Source organism: Trichosurus vulpecula, chromosome 8 (genome assembly GCF_011100635.1).
Source record: "Trichosurus vulpecula isolate mTriVul1 chromosome 8, mTriVul1.pri, whole genome shotgun sequence".
Lineage (NCBI taxonomy): Eukaryota > Metazoa > Chordata > Mammalia > Diprotodontia > Phalangeridae > Trichosurus > Trichosurus vulpecula.
Window position 1 is genome coordinate 159,673,852 of NC_050580.1, and position 21,688 is coordinate 159,695,539.

The 21,688-nt window shown below is 37.4% G+C and overlaps 1 protein-coding gene across 2 annotated transcripts in view; it reads left to right on the top strand.

The window, feature by feature from the left end:
- SLTM (SAFB like transcription modulator) overlaps positions 1-872 on the top strand; it is a 42,444-nt gene extending 41,572 nt beyond the window's left edge. Inside the window, exon 20 of one of the 2 annotated variants that reach the window (XM_036734438.1) lies at positions 168-866. In XM_036734438.1, the coding sequence (XP_036590333.1) occupies positions 168-276 (109 nt within the window). In that variant the 3' untranslated portion in view covers positions 277-866. Of the gene's footprint in view, positions 1-167 lie in introns of both variants that reach the window. The other variant, XM_036734437.1, reaches the window with a different exon arrangement.
- The last annotated feature ends 20,816 nt before the right edge of the window (positions 873-21,688 follow it).

The window sequence follows — 21,688 nt, forward strand, 5'->3', positions numbered from 1 at the left end:
TTATGTTATAAACTTAATGGTGGTCCAAGTCACATTTGTTTTACATATTCTTTGGTTCCTATATTAGATGCTTGATTTCTGGATGTATGTGCATTTGTCGATACTCTTTAGAAATGTTTTTTTTTTCCAATCTGATATTTAACACTCTCTTAAAAATTTGTTTCCAGTAACTCATCACCAATTAATAGAATTGTGCAGATCACAGGCAATTCTATGCAAAGAGGAAGTGGCTCCGGATTTAAGCCATTTAAGGGCGGACCTCCAAGAAGATTCTGAAATCAGCTGCTTAACATGGTTTCAAGATAATTTATTGAAATCTCTTGTAAACTTTTAACAGACAAGTCAGAGGACAAATGACTTACCTGGAGTTTGATCAAACTCCTTTTCCCCCCTTTTCTTTCTTTTTTAAAAACATGATTGCTTTCCTCAATTTGAGAAGGTATTTTAATAGTTATGTTGTAAAATTTTAAATAGTTTTGTGTATCTTTTGAACATTTTTTTTCCTTGCAGCACTAGAGTCCCATTCAAGAAGCAAAGAATATTGGAATGGAAACCGTATTGTTTTAACATTGTGTGAATATGAAGAGTAGTTTGCAACTGTGTAATAGTCGTTTAAGTTACCAGCATTAGCTCTGTGGTGTCAGGCTTTAGAGTTAGCTACTTTGTCACAAGATACATATTTATGACCTCCATTTTGGAGGTTATATAAGCTAAGAAAAACATCTGTCTAATTTGTAGAAAATAAAATTGTTTCTTGCATTTCTGAGTATTATGTAACCTATTTTTGCAGAAGGTACTGTTACATTAAGTGCATCTGTGTATCCTGGTAAAAATATTCCTTTTTGAAATAAACCTTCATATTCTGTATAGTTGCTTAAGTGTTGAACATTTTTAATTACATAATGAATGTATTTGGGTTTGTGTGGGAATATAGTAAGTATAATGAGGCCTTGAGCTGTGAATGGAACTTTTACTGAATTGTACCAATAAGTTTCTGTCTGGGTAGTCAACCAGGAAGCTGTTATTTCATAGATGAATTCCATCTCAGAATTGTTTTCCATGTTCCCAACTTTGTTGAGATCTGGAAGAAATCCAAGCTTGAAATCAGTGAATCCACTTGGATTTTTATATGTAGGAAGACATTGCTGCCTTTGGTAAAAAATAAAAATTCGCACCTAGAATTGTATGAGTTTTTGTGTTTCCACATTTAGGGCCACATCACAATGTCCTATGACACTAATATAGCTAAAACCAAAATTCTAATAGATTACTGATATTCACTTATAGGACTTGGGGCTGTCTGCTCAGCCCTTTAGCTGAGCTCACCCAAAAAGAAAGAAATCTTAGTTACAGAAAGGTAACATGTATCTACTGTCAGTAGTATAATTTAACTCACCTAAAATAGAATTAAATATCCTCAAAATTGTGCTCCTCCAGCACCTCTCACTATAACCCATGCTTGAAATCATATCTTGATGTAGAGGGAGAAGTCATTCATTTAGAGTCCTGTCAATTATGCCCCTATAATCCCCTACATAAAATGGTTCAACAAATGATAAAGGATGGAAAATCCTGTATCTAAAAGAAGATTTGTACACCACTGATCTCTTAGTGTTATCATTTATAAAATCCTAAAATTCTTTAAATTTTGTCACTTCGAATAGTAAACAAATAATGTACTTAACACCTTCTTTTAGATGCATAAAATTTCCTCTCCTTTAATAAATAAATGACTTAAAATCATGCGGAATTAGTGACAGAACTGAAACTAAAACTCAAGTTGTGACTTCTGGACCTAGGTTGGCTGCCTCTCTTGACCATCCTGCAGCATTTGACCAATATTGCCTCCCATTCTTACTCAAAGTACATTTTGGGAGATACTTTAGGCCTCTGCAATATCTTCCTAAGTAGTCTTAACTTCTTCCAGTACCTCTGTAGCCATCCTTCAGACTAACTAGCCATCCTTTCAACTCATTTAGTCCTCTTGTTTCAATCCCTTAGTGGTCTCCCATTGCCTATAACCAACTTTGGCAACCTTTTAAAACAGGGTGTCACCTACTGCAAGCACTTGCAACAAGTATAGTCTGACTTGATGTGTAGCCAGGGAGTAGCAGGAAATCTTTTTTTTTTGTAAACATACAAGCATTTAAAGTAATTTTGTCCCTAATTTTCTCCCTAACATCTACCTCAGATCTGACCTGATAATGTCTCTTGACCAGTTAGAGGAAACATGAAAATGTGAGAGGATGCTAAAGATAATCTTGTCTTGGATGCTGCTGGTGTGTTTAAAGTATTTCCAAGCCTTTTTCTCTCCAAGCCTCCCATGGCACTCCCTCTCAGTGAAGATTCATGCACTAGGGTTGATTCTCTTCCTTTTTCCTGATTGCTGCCTCTAAACACACCTATTTTCCTTTATTTGGTTGCTCTGTGAAAGGCTACCCTGCACTAGCCCTGGCACTGGCTTTGCTGAGAAGTCACTTTTCCTATTGCCTAAGGGCTCCTGGCTGACTCCCTGTGTAATTCCGGAGTGGAAGAAGTTGAATGTAATTTCACATTCCTTGATCAGGTGCCAAGCTCTCAGGGGTTTGTAGGCATAGATATGTCAGAGCTGGGTACTCTGCTATTCCGGCAGCACCAAAACTACCACGTACATTCAAATGCTAAAGTTCCATGATTATTCATTAAAGGAGTTTGTTACTATGTGTGAGGTACCATGATGTGTTTACAGCTGTTGCTTTGGATTTGGATTCAGAAAAAATGCAAAATTTGAAATGTGTTATAGGGTGTATTTTAGTGATTCCTTTTATAGAATTTTTTTAAAATTAAGTTTTATTTTTGGTTCTGAATTCCGTCTCTTCCTTGTTCTTTACCCATTGAGAAGGTAAGGAAAACAACCTATTATAAATATATATAGTTATGCAAAACAAATTTTTGCATTAGCCTTGTCAAAAAAAGAAAAGAAAAAAGGCTTCAGTCTGAGTACATCAATTCTCTATCTGGAACTGGCTAGCATGTTTGTTTCGTTGTGAGTCCTTTTGTATGTTAGTTGACGACTGTGTTGATCTGAGTTTTTAAGTCTTTCAGAGTTGATTATCTTTATGGTATCTGGTTACTCTCACTTCACTTTGCATCATTTCATACAATTTCATACAATTTTTCTATTTTAGCAATTCCTATCAGGACAATAAATCATTAACCTTGTGCACACATTGGACATCTCAGTGTTAACTGATTTTTGAAAAAGTATTTCACAAAGATCAGAGAGCCTTGTGCTTTTATTATACATTTTTATCAAAAACATCATTGGACATCAATATAATGAACTAAAATTGTTTAAGTTAAATGCATAAAGTATAAAATTTTATCCTTGGCCTCAACATTCTCACCTGAGTTTTTCATGAGACTTCTCTTAGATGTTACCTGTGTGATCATTCCTTTTCAGTGTCCTTTGCTCGTTCATCATCCATGTGTCAGTCTCTCTGCATGAGTATACCTTAGTCTCTGTCTTGTCCCTTTTCTGACTTGTTCATCTGCGTAGTTTAATTGTTTAATTATCATCTCTAGGCAGAAGTATACATATCTAATTTATATCTCACGTAAGCTCCAATCCTGTAATCACCAAGCATCTGCTAAGTTTCTCTGCTTGGATGTCTCATAGGCATTCATTTCTCCTCGAAGATTCCCTATTTCTGTAGAGGGTTCCAGTTGGACATTTACTAAGTGTCACCTGTACCGCAGCACCTGGTCACTAGACCACCAACCATGAATGTACAGATTCATAGCCTCAGTTATCCTCTAGTCTTTCGTTCCATATCCCCCATATCCAATCAGTTATCAAATCTTGAGGTCCTTAATTGGTCCCCCTGACTGCTTTTACTTCAATGCATTCTCCATACTACTGTGAAGTTAATATTCCTGGGGGGACCACATCATTCCCCTGCTAAAGAAGTGGCTCCCTATTGCATGTTGGCTAAAATACAAAGTGTGGTTAGGTATTTTAAACCTTTCACAAATTGCTCCTGCTGACATTTTCCAGTGTATTTGTTATCACTGTCTTTCATGTCCTTTCTGCTCTAGCCAAAATGGCTTTCATAGTTCTACATACCTGACATTCCCATCTCTTCTCTGTACCTTTATGCCTTCTTCCCTAATGCCTGGAATGCTTTCTCCTTCCTTCTTGTAGGGTCTGTGTCTTTCTTGAAAGCACAGATTGTGCTATCTCCTATAGGATCCTCTGCTACATCCTGCCCTCCCACCCCCCCACTCCCCCCCCCAATTGTCCTCCAAGAACTTTGTCTACTGAGCACATATTTTGTATGCATTTCAATTTGTGCATGCCATTTCTTCTAAGAGAAAGCAAATTCCTTGAGGGCATTGTTTTCCTGGTTATCTTGGAATATAGTGTCTAGTGTCTCTAATCTTCTAAATCCCTCTCTGAGTTCTTCATCCGTTCTTGGTCATTTTTCCTTTTTTATTCTTATAGCATGTGTTTCTCCACTCTCCCTTCTCCTTCCCCCACCCCCTACATTGTAATATTTATAAAATTCTTTCCAGGTTTTGTTCTTCAGCTCAGTGTCACAGTGGATAGAACACTGGCCTGGAGTCAGAAAGACCCGAATTCAAAGTTCACCTCACCCACTTCCTTGCTGTGTGACCCTGGGCAAGTCACTTTACCTCCATTTATTTGCCTCAGTTTTCTCAACTATAAAATGGTGGTAATAGCACCTACCTCCAAGGTTATCAGGATCAAGTTAGATAATAATCATAAAGTGACTGGCAAGTGCCTGGCACATATTATATGCTATATAAGTTTTAGTTATTATGAATATCATATTTACTGCTCAATTACATTATTGTTTCCCATTATATGAATATGCAGTGATTCATTTAACAATTCCCATGCAGTTGAGTGTAGAAGGCCTAGATTTAATATCCCACATCATTTTTGTATACTGAAAATTAATAAAATTTTTGCCCATCTTCACTTAAAACTTTTTCACTATGAATTAGAAAATTGTTTCCACAGACAAAGACTAGATTATGAACCTATTACAGAATGTTTCTAATGGATTTTTATTCATGTCTGGTTTTTATGCCACTTAAATTTTCTTTGTATTCTCCACTTTCCAGAGCAATCCCTAATAGTTTTTTTTGATGAGGAAAAATTTCAAAACCAATTATTACACTGAAAAAAATCTGAAAATAACTGTAACGCAAGTGTTTTCTCATGTCTTTTTGGGGACAAGCTTGTTCTTTGTAATTTTGCAACATTCATTTTCATTTATGCTCTATGCATTTGCATTGTTTTAGTCATTGTGTATATTGTTTTCTTAGATCTACTTACATTGCTTTGCATCAGTTCATTTCTATCTTCCCATGTGCTTCTCTGTATTCATTTGTTTCATAGAGTACAGTAATATTCTGTTACATTCTTGTACCACAATTTGTTGAGCCATTCCGCCACTACTATATGCAGTCCATGGGTTGTGTCTGATACTAATGTTTAAATCATATTTCCTCCAATATCCTTCCCTTCTCCCACTTAGATAGCCATCCCATATATCAAAAGACAAAAGAAAGAGCAAAAATCAGCATAACTGATAATATATTGAAAAAAAAATGAAAATTGTGCAATACACTGTACTCTGGACCTCCCCTGCAAAAGAATGGAATGGGAGGTTTGGCTTCTCATATCTCTTCCTTGAGCCATACATTTTCTTTATAATAATTTCACAACATTCACTTTTGATTTTTTTTCTGTTTTTTTTTGTTCCATTTACATTATTGTAATCACTTATGTTTTATTGATTGTTTACTTTTTCCTGCATTATTTCATGTCAACTTTTCCATGTTTCTTTGTATTAATCACATTTGTCATTTCTTACAGTCTGTTCCATTGCATTCATATGCCATAATTTGTTTAGCTATTCCCCAATTGAGGGGCATCACTTTGTTTCCAATTATTTTCTTCACAAAAAGTACTGCTGTAAATATTTTGGTTTATATGGGGGCTTTCTTCTTATCCATAACCTCCTTGGGGTATAAGCCTAGTAGTGTTATTCCTGTTTTAATCTTTTTATTTGCAAAATTCCAGATTGCTTTCCAAAATGGTTGTACTGATTTACAACTCCACCAACAATGCACTAGTGTGCCTGCCTTCCCACAGTCCCAGCATTGATTATTCTCATGTTTGTCATCTTTGCCAGTTTGCATGGTATGAGGTAAAACCTCTGGGTTGTTGTGGTTTGAATTTCCTGTGGTAATACTGATTTGCAGCATTCTTTCATATGGTCATTAATAATTTGCAATCCTTCCTTTGAGAACTATTCATATTCTCTGAGCACCTTTGTATTGGGGGAGTGGCTTTTGGTTATATGTGTGTATATATGTAACAAATTATTAATGTGCATTATATATAAAATAAATTAATATCAACATGCTCTATAAGGTCATATTTCCATTCAGAATGCAGTGTGTGGCATGAGGTGTTAATCCAAGCCTAATTTCTATCAGACTGCTTTTCAGTTTTCCTAGTAATTTTTATTAAACAAGAAGTTCTTTCGGAAATAATTTTTTTTTCAGTTTATCAAACTCTGGGCTACTGAGTTAGGTGTTAGGTGGCACAGTGGATAAAGTATCTGACTGGAGTCATAAAGACACATCTTCTTGAGTTTAAATTTGGTCTCAGGTACTAACTTTTTGACCCTGGGCAAGTCAGTTAACCCTGTTTGTCTCAAGTTTCCTCATCTGTAAAACGAGCTGGAGAAGGAAATGGCAAACTACTTTAGTATCTTTGCCAAGAAAACCCCAAATGGGATTACAAAGATTTGGACATGACGTTGTTGGGGTGAGACCACCCAGCATTTAATAAAAAAAATCAGGTTTCTCCAGGTAGAAACAGAAAACTTTATTACAATCTTGTGAGAAAGGGTGTCATCACTACCAGCAAGGAGCTAGTAGGAGAGTCCCGGTACAGGAAGTGAAGCATGACTATATACCTTAGCGATTCCATCCTCCTCCCACCACTGACCTTCACTCTCATTGGTGGAGTTCAGGCTCACAATCTCTCACGCAATCTAACCCAGGAAGTGTAAAGCATCTTTTTTCCTTATTTGGTGAGGCTCCTGATGAGGTGGTAGTGGGGAGGAAGTGGCTCCAGCTACTCTTTAAGTTCTGGATTCCTATAAGTCAGGTGAAGCCCTGAGCCATGCTGATCCCATTCAATTTACAGAAAGGTTGAGATTTAGATTTCATGATCTCATGAGAGGTCCTCATGATCCCACTCAACATGACTGAACAACAACAAATCTGTTCCATTGACTTATTTATTTTAAACCATTACCAGATAGTTTTGATGACTGTTATTTTATATACAGTTTGAGGTTCAAAAGCCCTGTTCCCCCTTTCTATCATTTCCTTTGATAATATTCTACATATTTTATTTTTCCAAAGGAATATTATTATCATGTTCTATAAAGTATCCTTTGACAATCTGATTGGTGTAGCATTAAAAAATTGCAAATTAACATTGGTAATATTGTCGTTTGTGATCCACATAACTCATTCAAGAGCACTGAATATTCCTCCAGCTATTCAAGTTTTTAAATTTTTTTTAAAAGAGCATTTTCTATTTGCATCTCTACAAGTATTTTGTGTGCTTTGGTCAATTGTTTCCAAATAGTTTATGCTTTTTGTAGAAGGCCCAAGTCAACTTTTCACCATGAAAGATGCCTTTGCCCCCTGTGGCACCCTCACCCTGGAAGATCCTTCCACCTCTTAAGCCCTCTTCTCTAATTGCTGAGTTCTTCAGTTTTGAGGAAGTCTGCAGGTCTGCCATGTTCATTCCTTTACAACTCTCCTGGTTATCTCTCTTGACTTTTCTTGACTTCTATTTCTTTCTTCCCTCCCTCCTCTGCTTTTTCACACCCCTTTAAGTATTATTTTCCACTATTTGAATGTAAACTCCTTGAAGGCAGACTTTTTTTAAAATTCTGTTCCCAGCACTTAGCACTGTATTTAGCAAATTGTAAGTGCTTAATAAAAGCTTATTAACTTGACTCATTCTCTCTTGTTATTTTGCCTTTGTGACTCCAAGCAAGTTGCATTGGCTTCTTTGAGCTGCTTTCCCCAAATTTAAAACAGGTGTTACAACATTTGCATTTAATTGTGTTCTTAATCCATTTTCCAAGCCCTTGCCTTAAATTGAAATTTTTTTGATAATTATTTGAGGATTTTTTAGAAAAATGTTTTCCCCCTGTGATTTTGTTTTATGTTGTGCCTACAGAGAGAGTACATCTGTTACTTTAATAATGAGGTGTGTAAAATTCACAATCAATTTCATTGTCTTCATTGTTATTTTTCTGGTCCATGGTAACAAAATGTTTGTCCTAGTTGGTTCCAAATGTCATAAAAGTTCTCTCAAAAGTTGAGACGATTAAATGTACCTCATTAATTCAATCAAAAGCTATCTATATAGATCCCTATATATATGTATATATATATATATGTACCACTCAGCATACAACAATTATATATTAAAAGTGCATATTCTTAATTTGGTCCATTATTATACATTTTATTCTTATATATGTAATTTGTGAACATCCAGGAATTTTCACATAAATGTGGATCATTTTAGTAAACTTTCATTCTTGACCCTTTATGCACTTTCCAAAGTGAAAAGTTTTTTAAATTTAATATTTTCCCCCAATTACATGTAAAGACAATTTTCAACATTCATTTTTAAGATTGAGTTCCCAATTCCCTCCCTCCCCATCCCCCTCATTGAGAAGGCAAGCAATTTGATATAGGTTATACAATGTGTAATCATGATTAGTCATATTGTAAAAAAACATAGATTAAAAACCAAAGAAAGTTTAAAAAAAAGGTATGCCTCAATCTCTATTCAGACTCCATTAGTTCTTTCTCTGAGAATTGATGGCATTTTTCATCTTAAGTCCTTCAGAGTTGTCTTCAGTCATTGCATTGCTAAGAATAGCTAAGTCATTCACAGTTGATCATCTTACTATGTTGCTGTTACTGTGTACAATGTTCTGGTTCTACTCATTTCACTTTGCATCAGTTCACGTAAGTCCAGGTTTTTCTGAGAGCATCTCATCATTTCTTATATCACAATAATATTCTACCATGATCGTATTCCACAAATTGTTCAGCCATTTCCTAATTGATAGGTATCCCCTCAATTTCCAATTCTTTTCCACCAGAAAAGAGCTGCTATAAATTTTTGGGCATAGTTCCAAAATTGCTCTACATAATGGTTGAATCAGTTCACAACTCCACCAACTGTGCATTGGTGTCTCAATTTGTACACATCTCCAATATTTATCATTCTTTTTCTGTTCTATTAGCCAGTCTAATAGGTGTGAGGTAGATTTTACCTACCTTTCCTCAGTATTTTTAATTCACATTTTTCCAATCAATACTTATTTAGAGCATTTTTTCATATGGCTATAGAGAGCTTTACTTCATCTGAAAACTGACTTCACATTTTTTGATCATCTGTCAATTATGGAGAATAGCTGTCATTTTTATAAATTTGACTTACGTATTTGAGAAATGAGGCGTATATCACAGAAACTTGCTTTAAAATTTTTTTCACAGTTATGATTGCTAAGTCTATTTTCCTCCATCCTGTTTCCTCCCTTTTTATTCTATTCACTCTTTCCTTTCACCCTATCCCTTCTCAGAAGTGTTTTGCTTCTAAGAATTGGAAATCAAGGGGATGCCTAGCAACTGGAGAATGGCTGAACAAGTTGTGGTATATGAAGTTAATGGAATACTATTGTGCTATAAGAAATGGGGAAGATACGGACTTCATAATCACCTGGAAAGACCTACATGATAATAATGTTGAGTGAGCAGAGCAGAACCAGGAGAACACTATATATACACAATCACAGATATATGGATTTTGTGATGAGTAACCCTGATAGACTTCACTCTTCTCAGCAATACAAGGTGCAAAGACAACTCCAAAGGACTCATGATGGAGAGAGCTATCTACATTCAGAGAAAGAACTATGGAGTCTGAATGCAGATTGAGGCACACTGTTTGCTCTCTTTTTTTTCCCCTTTGTATTTTTTTTTCTCTTTTGTTTTTGTTTTTTTGTTTGTTTTTGCTTCTTCTTTCTCATGATTCATTCCATTGGTCATAATTCTTCGTTACAACTTGACTATTGTGTACATAAGTTCAATGCGAAGTTATATGTAGAAGATATATCAGATTCCATGCCGAATTGGGAAGGGAGGAGGGGAGGGAGGGAAGAAAATCTAGAACTCAAAATTATGTGGAACTGAGTGTTGTAAACTAAAAATAAAAAAATCTTAATTATTAAAAAAAGTGTTTTACTTCTGACTATTGCCTCCCCCAAGCCACCCTCCCTTCTATGAGCACCCCCACCCTTTCTCTTATTTCCTTCCCCTCCTCCTACTTTCCTGTAGAATAAGATAGATTTATGTATTCAATTGAGTATGAATGTTATTCCCTCTTTGAGCCAATTCTGATGAGAGTAAGATTCAAACATTCCCTGCCACCACCTCCATCTTCCCCTGCATTGTAAAAACTCTTTCTTGCCTCTTTTATGTAAAATAATTTACCCCATTCTACCTCTCCCTTTCCCTTTCTCCCAAGACATTCTTCTTTCTCACCCCTTAATTTTATTATTTTAAAATAAATTTAATTATTTGTTTTTAGTTTTCAACATTCTTTAGATTTTGAGTTCCAAAATTTCTCCCCATCTTTCTCCTCCCCCTACCCTAAGATGGTATGTAATTTGATATAGGTTCTACATATACATTCATATTAAACCTATTTTCGCATTAGTCATATTGTAAAGAATTAGAACCAATTCAGGAGAAACCACAAGAAAGGGAAAAAAAAGACCAAATAATATGCTCTGTCTGCATTCAAACTCCATAGTTCTTTTTCTGGATGTGGACAGCATTTTCCATCCATGAGTTGTGTTAGATCCTTGCATTACTAAGAAGAGATAAATCTATCAAAGTTAGTCATCATCCAATGTGGCTGTCACTGTGTGCAATGTTCTCCTGGTTCTGCTCACTCCACTCAGCATCAATTCATATAAGTCCCTCCAGGTATTTCTGAAGTCTGCCTGCTCATTATTTCTTACAGCACAATAGTATTCTATTACTTTCATATACCACAATTTGTTTAGCCATTCCCTAACTGTTGGACATTCCCTCAATTTCCAATTCTTTGCCACCACAAAAAGAGCTGCTATAAAAATTTTTGTATATGTGAGTCCTTTCCCATTTGTATGATCTCTGGAATATAGACCTAGAAGTGGTCCTTACTTGTATTTTTAAAAATAGTATCCCATCATATTCAACTCCCATCTGTGCCCTCCATCTATATATACTCTTCTAACTGCTCTAATAACTAGAAAGTTATTATGAGTTAAAAGTATCTCCCTAAGTAGGAATATAAACAGTTTAACCTTATTAAGTCCCATATGATTTTCCTTTCCTGTTTACCCTTTTTATGCTTCTCTTGAGTTGTGTTTGGAAGTCAAATTTTCTATTCAGCTCCAATCTTTTCCTCAGGAATGCTTAAAAGTCCTCTATTTCATTGAATATTGAATTTTTCCCCTGAAAGATTATACTCAGTTTTGCTGGGTAGGTAATTCTTGTTTGTAATCCTACCTCCTTTGCCCTGCAGAATATCATATTCCAAATCCTCTGATCCTTTAATGTAGAAGCTGCTAAATCTTGTGTTATCCTGACTATAGCTCCACAATACTTGAATTGTTTATTTTTGGGTGCTTGCAATATTTTCTCTTTAACCTGGGAGCTCTGGAATTTGGCTATAATATTCCTGGGAGTTTTTGTTTTGGGATTTTGTTCAGGAGGTGAGCAGTAGACTCTTTCAATTTCTAATTTACCTTCTTGCTCTAGAACATCAGCCATTTTCCTTGATAATTTCTTGAAAGATGATATCTAGGCTCTTTTTTTTTTTTGTCATGGCTTTCAGGAAGTTCAGTGATTTTTAAATTATCTGTCCTGGATCTGTTTTCCAGGTCAGTTGTTTTTCTAGTAAGATATTTCATGTTGTCTTTTTTTTTTTCATTCTTTTGGTTTTATTTTAAATGAGGTTTTTTTCTTCACTGAATTTTTGTGCCTCTTTTCCCAAATATATGACCAATTCTGCTTTTTAAGGAGTTCTCTTTGTGATTTTTTGTATATCTTTTTCCATTTGGTCAGTTCTGCTTTTCAAGACATTCGCCTCATTGGAATTTTGTACCTCTTTTGCCATTTGGTCTATTCTTTGTTTTTTTTTTTTTGGCAGGGCAGTTGGGGTTAAGTGACTTGCTCAAGGTCACATGGCTAGTACATGTGTCAAGTGTCTGAGGCAGGGTCACACAGCTAGTATATGTGTCAAGTGTCTGAGGCCGGATTTGAACTCAGGTCCTCCTGACTTCAGGGCCAGTACTCTACTCACTGTGCCACCTAGCTGCCCCTGTATTCTGTTTTTTAAGGTGTTATTCAGTATTTTTTGTGCTGCTTTAACTAAGCTATTGATTTTTTTCATAATTTTTTTTTTGCTTCACTCTCATTTCTCTTCCCAATTTTCCCTTTACCTTTCTTACTTGATTTTTTAAATCCTTTTTGAGCTCTTCAGTGACCTGATATCAATTCATATTTCCCTTGGAGGCTTTGGATGTAGGAATTTTAACTTTGTTTTCTTCTGAGTGTGTGTTTTGATCTTCCATGTCGCCATAGTAACTTTCTATGATCAGAATTTTATTCTCTTATTTGCTCATTTTCCAGTCTATTTGTTGGCTTAACTCTTTGCTAAAGTGGGGCTCTGCTTCCAGTATGGAGGGCACACTGTCCCAAGCTTCAGGGGTTTTGTGCAGCTGTTTTCAGAGGTAATTCCAGGGACCTGTAAGTTTTCAGTTTTTCCAAGGTGATATTATCTAAGACCAGGGCTGTCCAACGTTAAGTTTTTATTGAAACAGTAGACAATATATTTTGATTTGCCATTTTAGTGAGAGCTCGGAGGTAGCTCAGCTTCATTTACTAAAGCATTTATGTAAATTTCTATGCTTGTAGGTGGGCCACATAAAATGCACCGAGGTGGCCGCATTTTGGACAGCCCTGCAATAGACTATTGAATTCTTTTGACTTAGTAATGTGCTTTGGACAGCCCTGATCTAAGACGCAGTGTGTTTATTACTTTCCTGGCCTGTGCTCTGATCTGTGAGCAACCACTAGCACTTTTTTCTGCCCTAGAACTATCATGAGGGTCCCTGCTCCACTGCAGCTGCAAGCTTTGATGTGCTACTTGCTCCTCCTCAACCTGGGACTGTCACTCAGGACTGTGACCTAGATCTAAATATGAGCAAAGCAACAGAATTCTGCCCTCAGTGCCGTCAAAGAGACTCCTTTAATCTCCTTCTGATCAATTTTTTGACACCCCTCCCCCCTTACCATTTGTGGGCTGAGAGCTCTGGAAACAGCTGCTGCAGCTGCTGATTCATTCACTCCTAAGGCCTGCTCCCAGTTTGCTGGGGCCTAGTCTGTGCTGACCCAGCCTGCACTGGACTGTGTTTCACTCTCATCCCAGTGCAACAGACCTTTACTACTGTGAGAAATGCGGTTTAGGGGATCACTGGACTTCCTAGGCAGGGCCAAAGTCCTGAGGAAGAACCCTGTGATAATCCCTAAGGAGGGCTGTGCAGACCACAGGACTCCCAGAGGAAGACCAAGTGGTAGTGCCCTTAATCTGTGGAGATCACAGGGCTCCTAGGGGTCAGACCCTAAGGAGGACCCAAGTGATGGCCCCTTAGAACAGTTGTGGCAAAATCACAGGACCTCCTAGGGTTGGACCCTGGGAAAGAGCCACGTGATGACCCTTAAGGAAGGCTGTGCAGACCACAGGACTCCCAGAGGAAGACCAAGTGGTAGCCCCCCTTAATCTGTGGAGATCACAGGGCCTCCTAGGGGTCAAACCCTAAGTGATGGCCCCTTAGGACCGTGGTAAGATCACAAGGCTCCCGAGACAGGGCTGGAAGACCGAAGTGATGTCCCCTTAAGAAGGCCGTGCAGACCACTCCCGAGACAGGGCTGGAAGACCCAAGTGATGTCCCCTTAAGAAGGCCGTGCAGACCACAGGGTTTCCCCGGGGGAATCCTGAGTGTGGTAGCCTGAGACAGGGCTGGAAGACCCAGGTGATGTCCCCTTAAGAAGGGGGTTCCCCAAGGGAATTCGGAGTGGTAGCCCTCTTAAACACAACACCGCAGTGGGGATCACAGGACTCCCCAAGGCAGGGTCAAGAAGTCAGCCCGAGATGAGCTTCTGCTGCTCGTTGCTTTCCTGGTTGCATGACCTCGGGAAGATCCATGTGATTTGCCCGTTCTCACCCAAAGAAGTCAGGACCAGAGTGGGCAGAGGAAGGCATTTATTACGCTCCTCGAGAGAGCAGGTGTAGGGCTCGCTGGAACACTCTCACTGATACAGGGGCAGGAGTGGGGTGGGGGTGAGGGGCGGGGAATCATTCCCTCCACTCCTGCTAGAGTTATGGTTAGTTTACAGTCTTTACTTTTTACGTAGTTTTCCTAGGTTATACAGTTTATATAGGTAGGATAATAAGGATACAGAAGCAAAAGTGAAGTTAATTAGATTTTCCTTGTCTGAGTTTAGGATTAATCTGCATTCTTTATTTCCCCTACCTTCCCTCTTTAACATATGCAAATTAGTAGGCCTGGCCTCTTGACCAAGACAGAACCCTAGATAAGCTTGAACTGGTTCAACCGGTTTGCCTCTAGTTCCCCTGACTGCCTTCTCAAAAAGCATACACATGCGTACAAGCCTCTGACCTTTCACCTGACCGACCTTGAGGCCTGGTTTCTGCTAAAGCTGGGGTGGTGGGGGGGAAGTACAACTTTAGTTCTGTGGAAACAAAACTCCTCCTCCCATTTCTTACACTACCAAACTTTTAAGTGGTCTTGGGCTAGAAAATTGTTTCACCCTGTCCTTCTGTGGGTTGTCACTCCAGGATATGTTTTAGGGCATTACTTAAAGGTCTTTGGAGGGGTTTAGGGGAGAGCTCAGGAGAGTCTTGGCCTTCTCTCCGCCATCTTGGCTCTACCCCTGAGAAAAGATTTTTGTAGAGGGTATTGTTTCCTGAGAAGTACTGACAAATTTCCTTCCTTCAGGTAAGAACTTTAGACTGGTTATATATTTATTTCTTCATATTTCCAATTGAAATAAAAGAAATTATTAATATGCTTCCACAGTGTATGATTTTTTTTCCTCCCACATTTTCCCAGAAAAATGAAACAGTCCTTGCTCTCAACAAATCTTATTTCTCTTATTACTATTATTAGTGTTATTACAGTTGTTACTGTCTGATCCAGGGAAACAACATAGGACTGTGGGAACAGAGCTGAAAGAGACCTCAGACCTTTCTAATCCAGTTAACTCATTTTACAGATAAGGAAACTGAGGTCCAGGGAACTTAAGTGGCTTGCTCTAAGTCACACAGGTAGTAAGCATCAAAGGCAGAATTTGAACCCATGTTCTCTGACACCCCAACCAGTGTTTTTGACTCTGTATTTCCCTGTCATGTACATATTGAAGTATATTCAGCATATAGAACTTGAGGGCTTATAGCTTCGACGCTGAATTAGTGTTCCTGTATTCTAGTTAGCTGACTGGTCTCAAAGCCAGGTCTCCCTGTCTATGAGCCAACACATCCAGCGTGTCAAACTACCTTTCCTATATCATATACGTGCAATTCATCACCTAACGTATCTAATCTATTAGAATCTTTTTTTTATGCTAAAGGATCGTTCCAAATATGTTTTTATTCCTTTTTTAAATCATGTCTAACTCATAAGTAAATTAGTTGAAATTTAAGTCTTTATATTTATCTACCTTCACTAATTCCCATTCTGATGTTATATTATCCTTGGCGGTCACCCTGAGTTCTCAAAGGTTAATGTCAGTGGATCACAAACTCAGGAAGGTTCTGCCATGCTGGGAGGGCTTCAAGGATAGCCCTGAAAACAGATTGAGTTTATTTTTTGAGGAACATGGAGATACAAGAGTGTCAGCCATCCAACTGGTAAAGATAAAAAAAAATTGCCTAGGAAATCCATGAAACTAAAATTTTAAAATGTTCTAAGCCTTGTGTGGTCTCCTTTGCCAGAGTGGTGGCAAAGAGGGCAGAAGGAGCTAAGAATTACACGAAGACTTCAATTTACTGTGGTATTTTAAATGTGAAATTCTCTTCCAGTGACTAATGAGTAGCCATATTGCTACAGGAGCTTACTCATAACAATTAAAATACTTGCTATAGAAGACAAAAGAAAGAAGAAAGGTGTAGCTAAATTAGAGGTTCACAGGTGTTCCTTGGAGAGGCAAAGAAGAGTTGGTACAGTGGGTTTTATCATATAAACAGAAGCTACAAGAAACATTTCACAAGACACTTGGTCATCATGCATTGCAGTAGTGATGTATAAAAAGTTTGAGAGACATAATTTCTGGGTAAGTAATCATTTTATTATGGCTAGCAAGTAATTAATAAAAGGATTGGTCATGTGACTTTCTCATAAGCCAAAGATCATGGCAGTTTATTGACCTTTATGTGCTCTTGGAAAAATGGCTATTCTTATTCCTGACAGATGGCATTCAACTTTAATTAGTTAACAATTAGTGAAAAGAATGGATATTATAATGAGAGGTGGGCCTGTTCTAATGAGGGGCTGGGGGAATGATTCTGATCACTCAGACCATCTCTGCCTAGAGCAATTCAAAGGGGATCCACCTCCACTGAGACCTGTTTGACTAGAACACCGTGGGCCAGATTTCACCTAGATTAAAACCTCTACTTTTTAATGAGATCTAAATTTTCCCAGTTGGTTGGGGTCGGAACAAGATTGAGGAGAATGTTGAATCCAATCTCATTATTAGCCTTATTCTTCAGAGGCTGATTTGACCTAATAGAGAATGAGGAAGTGAAAAAATCCTGGCTCTCCCCCATAAAAATTGGTTATTAATATAAGAGAGAAATAATCACTTCAGTAGTAATGTCAAATATTTGTAAAAAAGACCACTAAGAAAACAAATGCAGCTTATGCACCTACACCAGTTGCTGAGGATGAATTGATAGAGAAGTTCCATGACCACCTAATAAGATTCTCCAAGTAAAACATACACTCTGACCAGTAGTAATTTTAATGAAAAAGTATGGAAAGGTGTGCATAATGACAAATATCCGGGGAAATATGATTCAGGAGAGAGAAATGAAAGAGGCCAAAGCCTTAAAGATTATATAGAAGTCTATGTGAACTGATGCAAAGTGGAATACAACCAGGATAACATTGCATGCATTAACAGCAATATTGTAATGATGATCAACTGTGAAAAATTTAGCTACTCTGATCAATACAATGAGCCAAGACAATTCCAAAGCACTCATGATGAACAATGATATTCACCTTGAGATAAAACCAATGAACTCTGAATGCAGATTGATGTATAGTTAATTTTTAAGTTATTTTTCTTGCTTTTTTTGCAACATTTCCTTATTAAGGAAATTTTTTGCATGCTTTCACATGTATAATTGATATGCTTGCCTTCTCAATGAGTGGAAGAGGGACTGGAAGGAGGGAACTTAGAACTCAAAATTTCTTAAAAATTAATGTTAAAAATTTATTTAGAAAAAGATTGCATAGAAATCCCACACTTTTGTAGAAAGAATAATAAAACTTATACAGCATAGTTAAAAATGTTTTTATTCCTGAATTATTTAAGCAAACTATTGAAAATAAAAAATGGGTAATGGGCAATAAAACTTTTATTGACACTGGATAAAATAAATTGATTCAGAAGTTAAAGCATTTAATTGCCACAAAGAGAACAAAAGAAAGCAGGAAGTGCCTTATCAAATGTGTAGCAAACTTACTAGCCAGACATAGAGATTATTTTCAAAGGCAACAGCAGGTCAGAACTTAAATATTTTGTGAAATCTTAGGAAGAAAGATGCTATTTATGTCTCTTAAACCAGAGAGGAGTGCCAAGATGTTCAACTAAGCAAAGTTATTCCAAGGATATTCAAAGGTAAAAATGTACAATTCTCTGCAAACAGGAAAAAAAGCCACCTTATCAATGCTTTTATAACAAGTTGTTTTCCATTCATGCATCAAAATCACTCAGGAATCCTTGAGAGATGTAACACTAGAAATGACCCTTTTCAATAACTTTCTGCTAATAAACAGTAAGCAAGGCACAAAACAGACATATGCTTTCTAAAAATATTTACTATGTTAGAGGAGATCCTGCACAGGGTCCAGGTTGAGGATGGCAATGTCTTCCAGATGCTCTTGTTTGTGAATGACTGTACTAATTACATCAAAACCCACACAACTTCAAAGTCCTTTGGAAGAGATCTGCAACTGAAGGAGATTGGTTTGTCTATTGTCACAGAAAGACCAAATGGTTGAAGAATGCCTATTGCCCAGATTTCAATATGCATTGAGTGGACAACTTGCTGAGCTTGCACTTGTTCAACAGTATGTATTGGTTAGATAAAACTAATGGACCATAAACTGGTCCCAGAGTTTAAAATGGAGAAGAGAACAGGTTGGATTGCTTTTAGGAAACTTCAAAGCACTTTTCATGTAAAAGCAAAGGCCTACCTTTTTTTGAGATCATCTTGTCCAAACCCCTTATTTTTTAAATTAACCTTTATTTTTTCATTTAAAAAAACCTATTTTCTCTATCTCCCCCTTCCCCACTCCTATTGAACAAAAACAAAAGAAAAATAAAACACTCCTTGAAACAAATATGCAGTCAACCAAAACAAATTCCTGATGGGCTAGTCACACGGCAGCAGTCAAGGATGAGAAGTGGAATGGCCAGGATGCTTCCCAGATACTTTTGCAGTGTTGATAGGTACCAATAAAATCCTCTAGAACATTGGATGAAATCTTCGTGAGCTTTTGGAAGAACACAGATGAGTCATATAAGATGAACAGGCTTAGATGGGTGGCTTAGATGGGTACAGCTGATGAGAAGTAGCCATTAGGTGGTGCAATGGATATCAGGAAGTGTTTGGAATCAGGAAGACTTGAATTCAAATACTGCCCTAAATACTTACTAGCTGTATCACCTTGGGCAAGCCACTTAACTTCTCTGGGTCTCAGTTTCCTCATTTGTAAAATGGGCGGTTAGATTTGATGGTCTCTAAGGTCCTTTCCAGCTCTAACTTTATTATCTGAGAACAAAACCCCAAAGTGAAATAATTTAGAGGGAAGTTTTATTAAGTCATCTAGCAAAGAGGACAGCCAAAACCAGATCCACTCCCCACCCCCTTCTAAATGTCTGTAAGTAATACATTATATAGCATTCAAAATAAGAGGCAGTTTATAGATAAGGCACCTAGGTTGCTCACATTCCTTGTATCAGTCTTTGGATCTGACTAGGTTTCTGGTCAGCATAAGCAAGGTGCTGAGTTAAGCATTAAACAAAGCTACCCTCTAAGAATAGGTCTGGTTTCTATGCCACACAGAGATAGATTCAAACAATGCAATAAAGTTTTCCCACTCTATGATGCTAAGAACTCCAAATCAGTAACATCTATTTCAGTATGTAAGTGTGTTAAATCAAGTTTAAGGAAATGGTGATAATATTAACTAGAAAAAATAAAGAATTTTTGGACTGTGGCAAATTTTCAATCCTGATCAATACAACGGCCAACCATGACTCTTGTTGACTGATCGTGAGGCATGCTTCCCATCTCTTGACAAAGTTGATGGACTCAAGGTTCAGAGTGAAACATACATTTTCAGATATGACCAATGTGTGAATTTGTTTTCCTTGACTATGCCAATTTGTTACAAGAAGGGGTTTCTTTTTGGGGGGTGGGAGGTAGAAAATTGGGGGCAAGAGTGGCTAGTGATAGCCAAAACCAGAAAAAAAAATAAGGAAAAGAGCATCAGTGAAGTTTTTTTAAAATACACAAGAGATCAGAAGGAGGTTCAGAGAGGAACAGAGACAAGAAACTCAGCTTGTTAATGTGATGAATTGGTTATAAGCTATGAAAAAAGTTGTATGTAATGAGATTTGTGGTTTCATAGACAATCCACTTTTTCTCTTCTTTGTATATGGCAATATTTGTCAATTTCAGAACAATACAAAATTAAACATTAAAAAAATGTTAGGAGAGGGTTGAAGGATCAGGAGAGGGCTGAAATTGTCAGGGTGCTGAGTGATAATATTTAGGGTAGATTCAATTCAACCAGAGGAGGTCCCTTAACCAGCTAAGATTTGCACCTGTTAACACTGCAGGCAAGCTACTAGGTCTCTAGGTTGTTCTCGTAGTTCTGCGCATTTTTTTTTTTGGAGGGGGGAAGGCAGGGCAATTGGGGTTAAGTGACTCGTCCAAGGTCACACAGCTAGTAAGTGTGTCAAGTGTCTGAGAGTGGATTTGAACTCAGGTCCTCCTGATTCCAGGGCCTATGCTCTGCTCACTGTGCCACCTAGCTGCCCCAAGTTCTGAGCATTCTTCCAAGTTAATAAGCAAACTTTATAATTTTTGGTGACATTAACAACCTATATCCACTGCTGAGAGAGGGAGTGCTGTGCATTATGGAATTGGAGTTGCCTTGGGTACAAAATTTCACTTCTGATGCTGCGCTACAGTGAAGCAACAACCCACCCTGCCCCTTATGGGACTTGTCCCCACAGGAGACAAGGGAAATAGTATGAAACCTAAGAGGGCAATTTTGATGATGGCAGGAGGGTCAGAGAGGTAAAACAAGCAGGAAGTGGACATCTGGTCCTGCTGCTGGCGGGGTTGCGGGATGAGTGCCCAGAAGGAAAACCTGGGCAAAGCAAAGACACTATAATTTTGCTCAAATTAGCTACAGCTTAGGGTGAATATATATATATATGTGCATATATATATGAATATATATACATATATATATATAACTTAGATGGTTTTTGCATCTCATTACCTACACAGCTTAAACACCCAAAGGAAAATCTGACTCCTACTTCAGCATCAGTGAGCCATTGTTAAAATGACACCAATTATGTGACTATAATCCAGATCTCTTGAATAAATTGAAATTCATGTGATTTTAGTTACTGATTGTAGCATTAAGCTTTCTGTACTAAAATTTGCTTTAGAAGGGATTCATTTTCATGAAAAAAGTAATTCCTTATTAACTCCTTACGAGGTCAGTCTTCTGGGTTCTGTGCTCCTCAAACAAAATATACATGTGCCCTATTACAAATCCACCACCACAATTACAGAGTTGGTTGCTGATGTGTTCACTCACTCATTAAAAATTCTAATAGCATCAAGAGTCTTTTGATTTAACATGTCCATAAAAGAATCACAGTGAATTAGGATAATTGGTGCTAAGAATTCTCATAATTTCCTTTGAAATCAAATACTTAAAAATGGGGAGTCAGAAGGATCATCCTAAATATAGCTATGGAGTTGAACTTTTGCAGAGAATGGACTTAATAGATGCCAGGGTTGATAAAATGATGACTCAGGTCTGTGGTGCTAGACTATCCCAATTCCAGGGCCTCTGGAAAGTAAGAGGCTAGTTATATCCACATGATCTTTCCCACAAGTAGGCAACTCTTATTTGTGATCCTCTCATGTATATGTATTGACTTACCTACT